Below are 14,907 nucleotides of genomic sequence, written 5' to 3'. Positions count from 1 at the left end.
TCTCAATTCTTTTATTTTGAACTGTATTGACATCAGACATGTAAATATTATTCGTTATGACACAAATGACAAAAAAAAAAAAAATATATATATATATACATGAAGTGCTTTTTTTACATTCAACAATACAGTTTACTCAGTGTGAGTGAGTGTGATCATAGAATAGAATGCAGAGATCAGTGTAGTCTCTCACACACACACACACACACACACACACACACACACACACACACACACACACACTCCTTACCGCGAGATCATCCGGGTCCTGTCGCATTGGAGTCCAGTCTTCCTCGCCCTCGACAGGAAAGTGGCCGTGCTGCTTGGCTCTGTGTGAAAGCCATTTCTGTGGCGAGGCTGCTGTTCTCCTGCTCACAAAGTTGTGACTCCGTCTCGTCTCTTTCGGGCTGGGACACAGGAACGGGGTCCAGGGACCAGGATCGATCATGTTGGTCACGGGTTTGACTACCGCGAACAACTGATCGATGTCCGCTGCCCTGCAGCAAGCCGACCAGCTCGTGCAGCGCGCCGAGGGGCGTTTCAATGGCGTTTCTCCTCTCTGCACAAGGAAGCGCGTTTCTCTGTTTTCTGTTTTTCCTCCTGCTCATTTCAAAACAACAGCTGCGGTATGTGTTTGATCGCGTGTTGTCGGCTTGTCTTTGAGGCTAGGGACCTGATAACATGTCACAGGCTGGGGAAGTCTTTGAACTACGCGCTGCACTAATAAAAACAAAAACACGTCAAACACGTCATTGGCTGGGAGGGCTATTCCTGATAACACGTCAAAGACGTCTTTGGCCATGAATGAGTTAATGCACTCAAAAAATTTAATAAAAAAATTGCGATTGTTTACAAGTCCCAAACCTCAAGTCCAAGTCAAGTCTCAAGTCTATGAGGACGAGTCTCACATCAAGTCTCAAGTCACTGTGGGTGAGACTTAAGTGCGACTCAAGTCCAAGTCCCAAGTCCAAGTCCCCATCTCTGCCGGTAGCCTTGGAACACTTGTCAAGTTCAAGGAGGAGGACCACACACACACAGTTCAGAGTGATGAGGAGCAAACATACATTTAAAGATCATGGTGCAGGTTAGACACCACTTTGCATTAATATATGGGACTTTTATGTAGCAATTAGGATTCTCTTTTGTTTTTCCCCCCAAACATAGCTGCATCTAGACTGGCTTTTGTGAAGCATCTGGCACACGCACATAAAAACCCGCAAATCTACCAATAACACCTGTGACGATTTGAATACACAATAAACAATAAATGTTCCCTCGGATCATTACCTCTGTACACCCAGCGTCTGTCCCGGTCTGTCCATCCGTCGAGAGGCCGCCCGCTGCAGTACATCACCTCCCCTCTGGAGCTGAAACTGCTCTCCTCCTGAGCTCCAGCTACACCATACAGCTCACACAGCTGTATGGTGGGGTCATTTTCACACAGTAGCTGCGTTTCCATCCAAAGGTATCGCAACTTTTAATCAAATTTTCAGAAAATCTGCAAAAGTCTTCCTCTGTTAAAACTGTGTGTTTGTTAATGGAGTTTGGTAACCGATTCGCTAAAGCCGTTTCCACTGCATTTATCACATTTCTTTTTATCGATACAACCTACTTTTCCGCCTCCCTCAAGCGTGAAAACCTTCTTGCGATATGTGGTTTTATCAAATTTTCTGGTGTTTCCACTCAGGATTTTAATGCGCAAGTTGGAATTTTGCATAAAACCAGGTGGATGGAAACTAGGGGTGGGAGAAAAAATCGATTCACCTAAGTATCGCGATTTTTAATGTCACGATTTTTTGAATCGATCTTTTATTCCAGAATCGATAATCGCAAAAGCAAAAAAAAAAAAAAAAAAATGTTTTTTTTTTTTTTTTTTGTGCCCGCAGTCAGGCCACTCACTGAACAGCAGGCCAGGCGCCGCCTACTGGTTTACTAGTGGTTTTATTACTTTATTAGTTAGTCTGAAGTAATAATTACACTTCAGGGTTAAAGTGGGTGCATCTTTGGGCTTCAAACGTCGGCCCATATCGGCCTAGCCTGCTTGGTATCTAATGCCCGGCCTGAATTATGATCCCAGTCCGCCCCTGTTTTTAACTATATCGCCCAGCCCTACTCATGATATATAATATACAGTCTCTAGTGTATGATTCAACTTTTCCCATGTTCTAATCTAGTGTAAAAAGCAAACAAACTGAAAAAAGAAAAGAAAAAAAGAAACAAAAATCGCAATAAATCGTAATATCGAATCGCAATAATCGTAGAATCGCAATACTTAAGAATCGCAATATATATCGAATCGGCACCCAAGTATCGTGATAGTATCGAATCGGGAGATAAGTGAATCGGCACAGCCCTAATGGAAACCCAACTTGTGTTACACTGTCCCTCTTGTTTGTGACCCACCACTCACTCACTCACTCACTCCCTCCCTCCCTGGTTGGATCCGGGCCACGTCTTGCATACCAACCCTCCTCTGCGCCTGCTTTTGTTTTATTCATGTCCCGTTTCTATTGAGGTGGCCTTTAATGGAGCGCCGGGCAGAAAAAACACAACTGTGGATGGGATTTTATTGCCGTCCCGCTGGCCTGGCTAACTATCTGTCACCCCCGAGCCAGCACTGTGTTCCTGGGCACATCCAGACAGCGCTGCGCTGACCCTCCTTCACAGCTGATGTGTGCTCTTGGCGTGGCTTCTCCCACGTCTCGTCTCTGTTGCAATCAGGCCGATACCCACAGGAGAGGAGACACCGTTGGCCTTCACTACAAAGCAGGTGTTGTAGTTCGGTCCGGGTCCTGGACACATTTTCAAGACTCGTGACTCGACGTGGACCTGAGCACTGACGACTCGGACTTGGGCTTGGACTCGAGCATTCATTAATGCTAATTGTTAATTGTTAATGTTAATTGGTCAAGACTGGCTTTTTGTTTTTGTTAGTCTTTTTGTAATAATGTTATGGAAAAATGTCTCAGAAGAAAAATGCTCTTCCTTGAATTAAAGGACTCAACAAACAACTTGTCTTTCTAAGTTTCTTTAGTTATCAAAAAATCATGCTCATGTTCAGTAACTCCGGACTCAGGTAATGGGGGACTCGACTCGTCTCGAACTTGACTCTGACTCTTCTTTGGTGACTCGGGACTTGAATACTGGGCACATAAGACTTGAGCTGAACTCGAGATATAGTGACTTGAGCTACAACACTGCAGATTAGTACAGTGTGTCAGGGAACGCATTCAGGGTTTACGGTTACTTTATTGCTCGTGTAAAAATGATGGAAAGCAGAAAGAAGAGGGACAAAAACATAACAGATTGTGTGATTAAAGAAACCAAGGGGCTTGTAAAATTGCCTCGAGGAACGTTACCCCCCCCCACCCTCCAGTCACATGACCAGCCACCTGTCAATCAACATGCCAAGGTCAAGGGTGGAGTCATACGTGAAAACAAACAGTTCCCTGGCTCTGACAGCCCGCTAAAACACCAAACAACAGCCTTTCTCTGAGCCCATATCTTTATTTGCTTATCTATCTAAGCTATATCTTTGCTTATCAGTAAAAGCTGAGAAAATATTGGCCTTGTTAAACGCAGGCTGCATGGTCCATTATTTTCTCTCCAGAGGCTGACAGCAAGCGCTAACGCTGCCGACTGCATCGCTCTGCTCATACCTGACCCGCTCTGCAGAACCATCTGCGAGGGTCCTTCTTATCCAGAGTTATTTCCCGTAACCCACAGGGGCATTCTAGGGATTTAGAAGTCCAGACTGACTTCGAACAATGAAAATATCAAATAAAATCAAACAAGACTAGGTCAAATCCTAATGTATGGCTGGAGCGCGTTTGTACTAACACTAAGGCCATGTTCACATTACAGGCAAATCCGATTTGCTGATAAAGTCATTAATCATCATTATCTTGATTGGTTTTCCAAATCTCATTTGGGAGTGTGTCCACACTACCACACATCTGATTTTCAAGTCGGATCTGTGTGTCCAGACCTAAATGGCCTATCTGCATGGGTTGCTATGGTAACGACGTGGGCATCAGTAAATACGTACGTTGGTGACATGGTTTTCCTGCGCAGAAGCATTTGATGGCGAGTTGCGAGTGAAGTTCAAATCAGATTTGGTGGATCTGCGCGTCCGCACTGAAGACACATCAGTCAAAAGCACATTTGAAGCAGATTGGAAACTACCTCCATATGTGGTTTGGGACAAGTGACACAAATCAGACTTGGAGCGTCCAGACTCATAAAACCAATCTGTATAAAGTCATTAATAGGTCATTAAAGTTCACAAATCAGATTTGGCCTCCTAGTCTGAACATGGCCTTAGTCTGGTGAATAGAGGATTGTTGAGTTTCATCGCGACCCGGGAGTGTTCTTTTCTTTGTTGCTGAAAAACAAAGTTACTTTGAAGGTACTTTGTTTAGTTAATGAGGTCTTGGGCCAAAACTAGATGCAGTGTGAAGAGCCACATTTGTCATGGCTGTAAATTGGTCCCGAGGGAACTTGGACTTCATGGAGGGAACCAGACTCTGGTTCATTCAGCAGAAAACCAGCGTTAGCAGATAGAGTAGAAACTTCAAGCTGACCGCTCTCTACAGCAAGATCACATTTAATCCAAACACTTTTATGCTGCTGTAAACTAAGTACAGTTGTTCTCCAGGATCCGTGGATCAAACATGGTTATTTAATGGTAGGGATGGGATGGGTATCGTTTGGGTTTGTCCGACACCGGTGGTAAAACAATACTTTTAAAACAGTACTGGTGCCTAAACGGTTCCTGGACCGATACTTTTTAAAATTGAAAGTGAGGATTTCAAGCCGCACGCTCCAAACGATCATGTTAGAGAAGGTGCGTGCGGCGCCGGTTTTCGCAGCACCGGAGGGCGGATAGTTCACTCAGCAGCTCAGGCATGGCACCTAAAACGAGTCACCTAAATGTTGTGCAATTCGGTACCGGTAGTACCGGTTGTAAACGTACAGGTACCATAGTGGTACAGGCTTTCGGTACCCAACCCTAGCTGCAACACACTCATTCAGCGGGGGAGGGATTCTCCCATTGGGACAGAGTGAACTTCCATTGGAGAGCAATGCATTCAACACATTAGTGTGATCCTGACCTTATCACACAAACAGCCCTGGGATCAGCCGGCGGAGAGGGGGCTCGTTTCATTAGACAGAGTGAGACCTCTTCTATCCGATCAAAGCTATAATAAGAGACCAGGACTACCTCTGATTACAGCTACTTCTTATGAGCTCTGGGAGGAGTGTGCACTGCGTGTGCATGCGTTTGCGTGTGTGTGTGTGTGTGTGTACGAGAGAGAGAGAGGGAGAGAGAGAGGGAGGAAGAGACAGAGGTTAGCCTGGGTGGTAGGCAGGGCCCAGGTATCTCCTCCAGCCTGTCCATAGATCACAGGCTGTATCAGAGGTGGAGTGTCTCTGGGCCATGGGGTAATTACCTGCGGAGGTGAACCTTAACCATGTCTCACCTCAGGACAGATGGCCTCTGAACCAACCCGCTCCCTGCTCCCCTCTGCTCTGAGGCTGATTATCCACCGCTCGGGCTGGGTATCGCCACCAGAGACCTTTACTATAGATAGAGACACCCCACTGCAGGCTCCGCCAATAGTAAGAAATTGTACTCTTCCCGTCTCCTAAAATGGGCATGGTCATCAGCTTGTGATTGGCTGTCTGTCAATGGTATGGAACTTTGGCTGACCAGTCTCCTAAAGTGGGCGTGGTAGTGGCTAAACTAAATGTGACAGATACAGGAAGTGACTGAAAGTTGGGGTGTCTCTACCAATATTAAAGGTCTCTTGTCGCCACTGATTTCAAGATTTGATATGATATGATTCAATATTGATATTTCAGTTACAATACCAATATTTGCTTGGATATGAAAGATATTCTCAAAGAACTAATGCTGTAAATTGTACAAGCAGGAACCCTCTAACCTGGTGCATTATAAAAAATATGAATGTTTACAGATGTTTACCAGGTCTTGGTGTGCTAAGAATTAAGCCACGCAAGTCTAACTGGTTAAAGATTAAAGCAGCCACGGGATTATATTAAAAGATCAATATTGGGATTTATAAATCGTTATCAGTGGTTTTTGGTACATGAAACACAGCTTTGATGGACCTCAAGACAGTAAATATAACTCTGGACAGTGGAGGATATGGGAATTTGAATTGACCACCCCCTTGCCTGCCTGTCTGTCTGCAGGAGCAGTGGGGTCATGTGGAGGAGATCGAGCTGGTGAACGATGGCTCTGGTCTGGGCTTCGGCATCGTGGGCGGGAAGGCGAGCGGAGTGGTGGTCCGGACGCTCGTATCCAACAGCGTGGCTGACAAGGTGAGCCGGTGTCACAGACGTCAAAAGACGTCAATTTACACCCTGTTTTTACCCTAAATCTTCACTGTAGCCACTGAGCTCAAAGCTGTGTTCACGTTAGTGCACCACCGTCTGAAGTGGGTGCACCAGCTGGAAGGCTTGTACATGCACCGCGTGATCAGATCTACAGTGGAGATTGAAGACAGGTTCCCAGGAGCTTCAGTTGTTTCTCTCCTTTCTTTGTCTTTGTACCCATCTTCACTCTCTCCTCTCTCTCATTCTTCTCTCTCTCTCTCTCTCTCTCTCTCTCTTTCCTCCAATCAGGATGGCCGTCTGCGTACTGGCGACCACATCCTGCGTATCGGGGCGACGCCCACCGGCGGGCTGTCCAGTGATCAGGTGGTGCGCGTGCTGCAGGCGTGTGGCAGTCATGTGACCATGCTGATCGCCCGGGAGCCCCGAGGTCAGAAGTCAAGCGGCCCCCCGCCGCTGCCTCCTGACTCCGCCCCCGTCTCATCCTTACCCCCCCGCCTCCCCAACATGACTCCCCAGCGCAGGGTCAGCAAAACGGTGAGCGCCCTGTGGACTATATTCTATTACACTCTTAATTACCGTATTGCCTCTAATATTGGCCGGGCCTTTATTCAGCTCACCTGCAGAGGGCAGCGGCCTTTATTGGAAGCAGGCCTTTATTTAAGCAATAGCTCACGACAGGCCGTGGTATATGCTCATTATTTCGGCCTGAAGTGAACTATTGCTTTTATAAAACGCTATGTATGTATTTATGTATGTTGGGTTCTTCCACACACTACTGAGGCTCCTGACTGTTTGTTAAATGAATACATTGTAAAATTGTCAATATGTCTTGTTTCTTCCTTGTTACTGATAGAGAGTTCAATCATCCAATCCAACAAACAACACCAAACAAGAGTCAATACCAACAGGAGAATACACTGTTCAGTAGTGGCAGAGAAGATTTGGCACATTTCACATGGGCGCAACCCACATACTCAGCTGTGCTGCTCATCCCACAAATGCATGTTGCTTACAAATGGGGCGCCATTTGGCAGAGAAATACACAGGCTTTCCAACGGTATACAATACATTGCCATTTAGCATTGTAATAACAGAGAAGTGTTCCAGCACTTCAATCTGAGTCTCTCTCTCTTTCTGAAACCTTTTGTGTGTGTGTGTGTGTGTGTGTGTGTGTGTGTGTGTGTGTGTGTGTGTGTGTGTGTGTGTGTGTGTGTGTGTGTGTGTGTGTGTGTGTATCTGTGTGTGTCTGGTTTCAGCCCAACCTGGAGGGTTATGAGATCCACGAGGTTCCTCTGATCAAGAAGGAGGGCCAGAGCCTGGGCATCTCCATCATTGGCTACAATGCCCTGACCAGCGAAGGTACCACACTGACACACACACACACACACACACACACACACACACACAGATGTGCATGCACGCGCACACACACACACACACACACACACACACACACACACACACACACACACACACACACACACACACACACACACACACACACACACACACACACACTGAAACACACTGAAAAGTCAATAACATGCACACACTATGTGACAAACTGTGTGTACTTTTGCAACATTCTCAGAGTGGCCCAATGCAAAATATAAGACCTGTACAATAAAGCAAACTTGTTAGTGTGGTGTGTGTAGTCCACGGTTCCCCCCACTTGATGCATAGCCAGATAGATGCCTTCTCTGCAGCCTTGGTGCTTTCTTACTGTGCAGTCCTGGGATGCCAAGGAGCTTGAGAGCCCTGTAGAAAGACTGGCCAGCAAAGCCCCTGCAGTCCATCTCAATAGGGACACATTAGCCCCCTGTCCACTGAGGGCCAAACCTGGTGCTTGAACTGGCTTCCTGGGCCCTTTCCACTGGGTTTGCCTAGACCAGGGGTGTCCGAACCTTTTTGAATGTGGGCCAGATGAGATCATGTGAAATACCTGCTCATGGCCAAGGCCAACAGGTGCATCCTGTGATGGTCCCCTTCCCCACACGGTGCCATGTGGATGTTCTGGGTCAAGAGGTGACTCTCATAACAATCCAGAATGAGGTCCCTGATCTTCGCTGGACCACGGTGGCAGATAAGTGCTACTTCCAGCAGCTTGTGGGGTATTGAGCCAGAGGTGTAGGCGAGGTCCAGGCTCCTCTACCTTCACCTGCCTCTCTGATGAGCTGGTGACGGCTCCTGTGTCCTTGAGGCTACCAGTTCTGCCTGGGACGTCCCCCCTCCCCTCTGCACTGAGGTGTCTGTAAAGGTGTTCTTCAGGAGGGACTCCATCACACGTACTGAAGATTAGACCTTATTCGATAACCCCGGACGGCGCCATATTGTTGACAAACCGCAGCCGTAACATAGTCTGGCCGAGCGTATACAGCAACAGTTATGGCTTCAAAGAGAAGTGATGAAAAAATAAGTTTGGGCGGAGGTGCGGACCCCTATTAAAAACTGACTTGGAGTCAATATAACTCATTATATTGCCAGGTATAACGTACCGGACATTGTGAATACAGTATTGGCATAGGCTACACGTCTCAGGAGCTGAAGGCTTTCAAATCCCTTGAGTCCTAGCATTATAACTATTTCATCTGTGGCAATTGGTCTGACATTTTTACTTTTGTGCCACCAACGACATCATCATCATCATCAAACATTGTCTTGACAGCAGCAAAGGTAAATTAAATAACCTTAACGTTAAATGTTTGTTTGATATGATCTGACGCTTGCTTGAATGAGTCCAATGTTTGCTACTAACGTTAGCCTCTAGTCTCTTTCCCTTCACGTTTGTGGACAGTAGCTAACACCCGGGCTTTTATTGCTGCTATTACTACAGCCGTGTATTATTACACAGCACACTATCGCTGTTGTGAAATAGCTCCTGACGCAGTAAAAACGGCATTAAATAGGCTAGTAAGTAACGTTGGCTAGCGTCCTAAGCTATGACAGCTGTCAGTCACTTTTAAACAGCGCCCTGCGGAATGTCAAGAATATGGTGGCGGTGGACGTGCCCGTACGTGAGTTACGTCAATCGAATAAGGTCTATCTATACCTTGCTTTCAATGCTGAGATTTGAGATGGTTCTGAACTGCTCCATGTTACTCGAGTTCTCCTTCTTTGGGATCCAGACACCTTCAGCAACTCTGTCTCTCTATTACTTTTTCTCTCTCTCTCCAAGGTACTTTATTGGTATATGTACATCTGCATGGTTTGGCAAGAAATGAAGAATCAATTAACCAACAGTTCTCTCTGTCTCTCTCTCAATTCAAATTCAATTCATAAGTAACATAGTTACTCTCTCTCTCTCTCTGTCTCTCTCTGCTCAGATGCAGTAGGTGTGTTTGTGAAGCATGTGGTTCCAGGCAGTGCAGCAGATCACAGTGGAAACATCAGAGTCCATGACCGCCTGATCGCGGTGAGAAGCTTGTGTGTGTGTGTGTGTGTGTGTCTATGTCTATGTGTGTGTGTGTGTGTGTGTGTGGCTATGTCTATGTGTGTGTGTGTGTGTGTGTGTGTGTGTGTGTGAGAGAATGTGAATATTGGTTCGTCCCAAATATCCACGCTGTCCCTCACTCTCCCCCTGTCTCTCTTCCCGCTGTATTTCTCTCTCCTACATCTCGCTTTTCTATTTCACTCTTGTCTCTCCTCCTGTCTCTCCCTCTGCCTGCCTGCCTGTCTCTCTCCTGGCCCTCCTGTCTGTCTCTCCTCCTGTCTCTCCCTCTGCCTGCCTGCCTGTCTCTCTCCTGGCCCTCTTGTCTGTCTCTCCTCCTGTCTCTCTCTCTGCCTGCCTGCCTGTCTCTCTCCTGGCCCTCCTGTCTGTCTCTCCTCCTGTCTCTCTCTCTGCCTGCCTGCCTGTCTCTCTCCTGGCCCTCCTGTCTGTCTCTCCTCCTGTCTCTCCCTCTGCCTGCCTGCCTGTCTCTCTCCTGGCCCTCTTGTCTGTCTCTCCTCCTGTCTCTCTCTCTGCCTGCCTGCCTGTCTCTCTCCTGGCCCTCCTGTCTGTCTCTCCTCCTGTCTCTCCCTCTGCCTGCCTGCCTGTCTCTCTCCTGGCCCTCTTGTCTGTCTCTCCTCCTGTCTCTCCCTCTGTCTGCCTGCCTGTCTCCCTCCTGGCCCTCCTGTCTGTCCCTCTACCTGTCTCTCCCTCTGCCTGCCTGCCTGTCTCTCTCCTGGCCCTCCTGTCTGTCCCTCCACCTGTCTCTCCCTCTGTCTGTCTGCCTGCCTGTCTCTCTCCTGGCCCTCCTGTCTGTCCCTCCACCTGTCTGTCTCTCCTCCTGTCTCTCCCTCTGTCTCTCTCCTGGCCCTCCTGTCTGTCCCTCCACCTGTCTGTCTCTCCTCCTGTCTCTCCCTCTGTCTCTCTCCTGGCCCTCCTGTCTGTCCCTCCACCTGTCTGTCTCTCCTCCTGTCTCTCCCTCTGTCTGTCTGCCTGCCTGTCTCTCTCCTGGCCCTCCTGTCTGTCTCTCCACCTGTCTGTCTCTCCAGCTGGACGGTGTCAGTCTTCACGGTCTGACCAATCACGAGGTGCTGGAGGTGATGAAGCAAACGGGTCAGACTGTCATCCTCACACTGGTCAGGAAGAGAGCCCGAGTCCTGGAGAGATCTCTGGATAAAGGTACAGAGAGACTGGCTCAAACAGCTTCAATTTAACCTCATTATGAAAACAGGCACAAACCGCTTTGATTCAACCTCATTATGAAAACAGGCAGGCTTAAAAGGCTTAGATTCAACCTCATTATGAAAACAGGAAGGCTCAAAAAGCTTTGATTCAACCTCATTATGAAAACAGGCAGGCTTAAAAAGCTTTGATTCATCCTCATTATGAAAACAGGAAGGCTCAAAAAGCTTTGATTCAACCTCATTATGAAAACAGGAAGGCTCAAAAAGCTTTGATTCAACCTCATTATGAAAACAGGAAGGCACAAACGGCTTTGATTCAACCTCATTATGAAAACAGGAAGGCGCAAACAGCTTTGATTCAACCTCATTATGAAAACAGGAAGGCGCAAACAGCTTTGATTCAACCTCATTATGCAAACAGGCAGGCTTAAAAAGCTTCGATTCAACCTCATTATGAAAACAACACATACTGATAAATATGAGGGAGGCAAAAAAAATAATCATAAACAAGCATAATCACCAATATAAAATATGTATGGTATACATTTCCCCTCTAACTTAATCAGTTTGATATTTCTGACTGTATTATATAATATGATAATACTATACAGCTATCTGCTGCTGTGAGAGTGGACTCTCTCTCTGTTCAACTTATCAGGCTGGAGCTTCTCCTATTTCCTGTCCTCTCACACAGATTAAGATGACAAATCTGTTTACAGCTCGGTGTAATTTTCCCAAACTCTCCACCAAAAGCCTCCGATTCCTCCCACCAGGAAGATTAATTTGGCCCGTCCGGGGTCATTTTTTTGTCTTGGCGGTGGGAGCTGGTCTGCACCGGTCAGCCTGCCGGCCGGAGGACAGCGAGTGATTATAAAAAAGAGGAGTGCAGCAAGGTCTTATCTTCTCCAGACCTCTTTATTTCATTACCGCTCCCTCTCTCCCTCCCTCCCTCCCTCCCTCCCTCCACCCGGGAAGAAGAGAGATCCCCCCCAAAACTGGAGAGCAGCTGAGTTCAGCCTGCAGTCTGTGAAGTGCTTTCACATCTGGGTAACACTTTGCAATAAGGGTCACTCAATGAACAGTTAGGTAAATGCTTGATAAGAATGAATAAGCATTAGTTGATGCATAATGAGCAAGAACTTCCTTTTCCACCTCAAAAACATACAGTAGCACGTCTCCACCCATCACTCTCTTCCTCTGCTGCTGAAACTTTGATCCATCCTGCATTGACTACTGCAGTAGCATTCTATATGGCATCTATATGGCACACGATCCAAAGTCCTCAACAAACTCCAGGACATTCAGAACTCTGCTGCTCGCCTGCTCACCCACATGACCACGTCACCCCTGTCCTCCATCACCTCCACTGGCTCCAAGTCCTCCTCCTCACTCACAATGCCCTCCATAACCAGGCGCCTCCATCACCAGACCCCTCCACACCCTCCATAACCAGGCCCCCTACTACCTCACCGACCTGCTCCACCAACACAACCCCTCCTTTGTCTCCGCTCCTCCGATACAAACCTCCTGTCCCACCACTCAGGACCAAGCGCCGGACCTGGTGTGACAGAGCCTTCTCCATTGCTGCCCCCTCCCTCTGGAGCCTCTCTCCACAAACACATCAGATACTGCAGCGATCTGCCCACATTCAAGTCAAGTTGAGAAAACCTCATTTACACCCTGTTCTTAGCTGAAATAGAGCTATATTATGTGCAGCTGGACGTGCCCCCTTTAGTCTTCCTCCATTTCAGCTAAAAACAGGGAGGGGGCCCCGTCAGTCGCGGATCCCAGCGTCGTCGTACCCGGCTACTTGGCGGCTACTAGACCGATGAGTCACGGGGCTGTAAAAAAAAGAACGTCACATGTGACATGAGTCACATGATTTGAGATGGGTCAAAGTAATATTTCTGATGTATCTTGCCCATTCTATGGCCAGGCGAGTTGTAATATATTGTCATGTCATGGTGTTTTGGGGTCATTAATAAACGAGATTGATTCTGTTATTTTTCTATAATTTTTTGCGGTACTGCTATTTTACATTGAAGTCTTGTGTTTTCCCCCTAAAAGGGGGGCGAGGCTTAATTGCCGATCTGATGTATACTGTAGCCGGCTATTTTACTACTGCAGGCACAGAGAAGAGAAGGGCATCTATCTTCTCATGTTGCTATCGGCAACATGGCAAATAAGCAAATGTCCCAAAATGTTGGCGTGTTCCTTTAAATAAGTACATTCATTATTGTTCTGTATTGTGTGTGTGTGTGTGTGTGTGTGTGTGTGTGTGTGTGTGTGTGTGTGTGCACGAGCGAGTGAGTGTGCGTGTGTGTCTGTGTGTGTGTGTGTGTGTGTGCGTGTGTGTCTGTGTGTCTGTGTGTGTCTGTGTGTCTGTGTGTTTGTGTGTGTGTGTGTGTGCGTGTGTGTGTCTGTGTGTCTGTGTGTGTGTGTGCGTGTGTGTGTGCGTGTGTATGTGTGTGTGTGTGCATGGCAGTGGAGAGAGAGTCGTCCCGCGTGTCGTTGAAGAGGTCGATGGAGCTGAAGGCTCGCTCCGCGGCGTTCAGCATGGCGACCGCAACGCCCGAATCAACACACACCAACACAACACAGCTAGCCATGGGTAAGCTCACACACACACACACACACACACACACACACACACACACACGGTTTTTTGGGATAGCCATCTGTGGAGAGAGGAGGTCGCACATAGGTGCAAGATATTGGATATCAGTCTTAGATATCAGTGTTAATCCAGATTTGGGGTTTGCCATATCCTATCATTATCAATATATCGTTAAAATTCATATGATGGCAATATTCCGACTTGTATGTAACAACGTCTCACTGACGGTATGATACGCACAGCAGCAACAAGCATGGATGAAAGCGGCTCCATGGGGGAGCAGTTAATTCCAAAAAGGGGAGTTCAGTATTGTGGGAGTGGTTTTTGTTACAAAAGAGCACAACCACAGACAAACCACAGTAATATTTGAAGGCATATCTGAATATTTGAAGGCAAACTGTTATGTTTATGCTGACATATAAAATTATAACACTTCTTTTGTGGCAAGTGTATGTTTGTGAAATTAATAAAATAATTTTTCAGTATTTTGAAATATCATCCAGAATATCGCAGAATTACCCTGAAGTATCATGATATTATTTTTTCGCCCACCCCTAATCCAGATATTTCTGTGTTGGCCTCCAAACGCTCAGAGGCCATTTACACCTGGTGTTAACATGCATTTTCTGCAATCTGATTGCAATCAGATTGCAGAAATGGTTGTCCTCTCAATCCGCATAAAGTTGCTGTATCCAGATTGAGAGGACACATTGCATTTACACTGTTGTGGTTAATGGGTACACAATGCATCCCTGACCACCTCTGGAGGTGGTTTGGCCGATCAGATTGCAATCCTTCTTCAATGCGTTTTGGGGGTGTTTACACCTGTACTTTCAAGTGATAAAACACAATCTGATTGCAATCTGATCACAGAAAACGCATGTTAACACCAGGTGTAAAAAATGGCCTCTCGGTGTCAGCGTGGTGTGGACTGTGACCGTGTGCACGCAGCTCTGTAACAGCACTTCCTGTCCGAATGAAAGCCTGTGTTTTTATTCCTCATCATCAGCTTTGCTAAGTGACCAAAACGCCACGCTAACATTTAGCCGCCTGCAGCTGCTCCTGGCCCGGCAGCTGTAAAGTGTCCAGGCGGTCTGACAGCCTCACAGCGATGTATCACCCTGTTTATTCAGCCAAACGCCAAAGATTAATTGCGCGGTGAGGTTTCCGGGGTTAGCAATGCTAATTTAATCAGGAGAGCGCTCACACCGCCGCAGAGCGCACACACCTGCCGGGGAGAACTTTGTGACAACGCGTGTTATTGTTCACTCCAGCCGGCCTGTTTGACTGTAATATTATCAGCCCGCAGTGTTTTTCTA

The 14,907-nt window shown here is 47.0% G+C and overlaps 1 protein-coding gene across 5 annotated transcripts in view; it reads left to right on the top strand.

The window, feature by feature from the left end:
- patj (PATJ crumbs cell polarity complex component) overlaps nt 1–14,907 on the top strand; it is a 130,473-nt gene that overhangs the window by 22,147 nt on the left and 93,419 nt on the right. For all 5 annotated transcript variants that reach the window (XM_083648471.1, XM_083648470.1, XM_083648469.1 and 2 more), the window contains exons 7-12: nt 6,220–6,348; nt 6,652–6,897; nt 7,620–7,722; nt 9,687–9,775; nt 10,837–10,966; nt 13,457–13,582. In XM_083648471.1, coding sequence (XP_083504597.1) covers nt 6,220–6,348; nt 6,652–6,897; nt 7,620–7,722; nt 9,687–9,775; nt 10,837–10,966; nt 13,457–13,582 — 823 coding nt within the window. The remainder of the gene's footprint in view (nt 1–6,219; nt 6,349–6,651; nt 6,898–7,619; nt 7,723–9,686; nt 9,776–10,836; nt 10,967–13,456; nt 13,583–14,907) is intronic.

Source organism: Poromitra crassiceps (assembly GCF_964638095.1).
Source record: "Poromitra crassiceps genome assembly, chromosome: 12".
Taxonomy (NCBI): domain Eukaryota; kingdom Metazoa; phylum Chordata; class Actinopteri; order Beryciformes; family Melamphaidae; genus Poromitra; species Poromitra crassiceps.
This window is presented reverse-complemented; position numbering and strand designations above follow the sequence as displayed.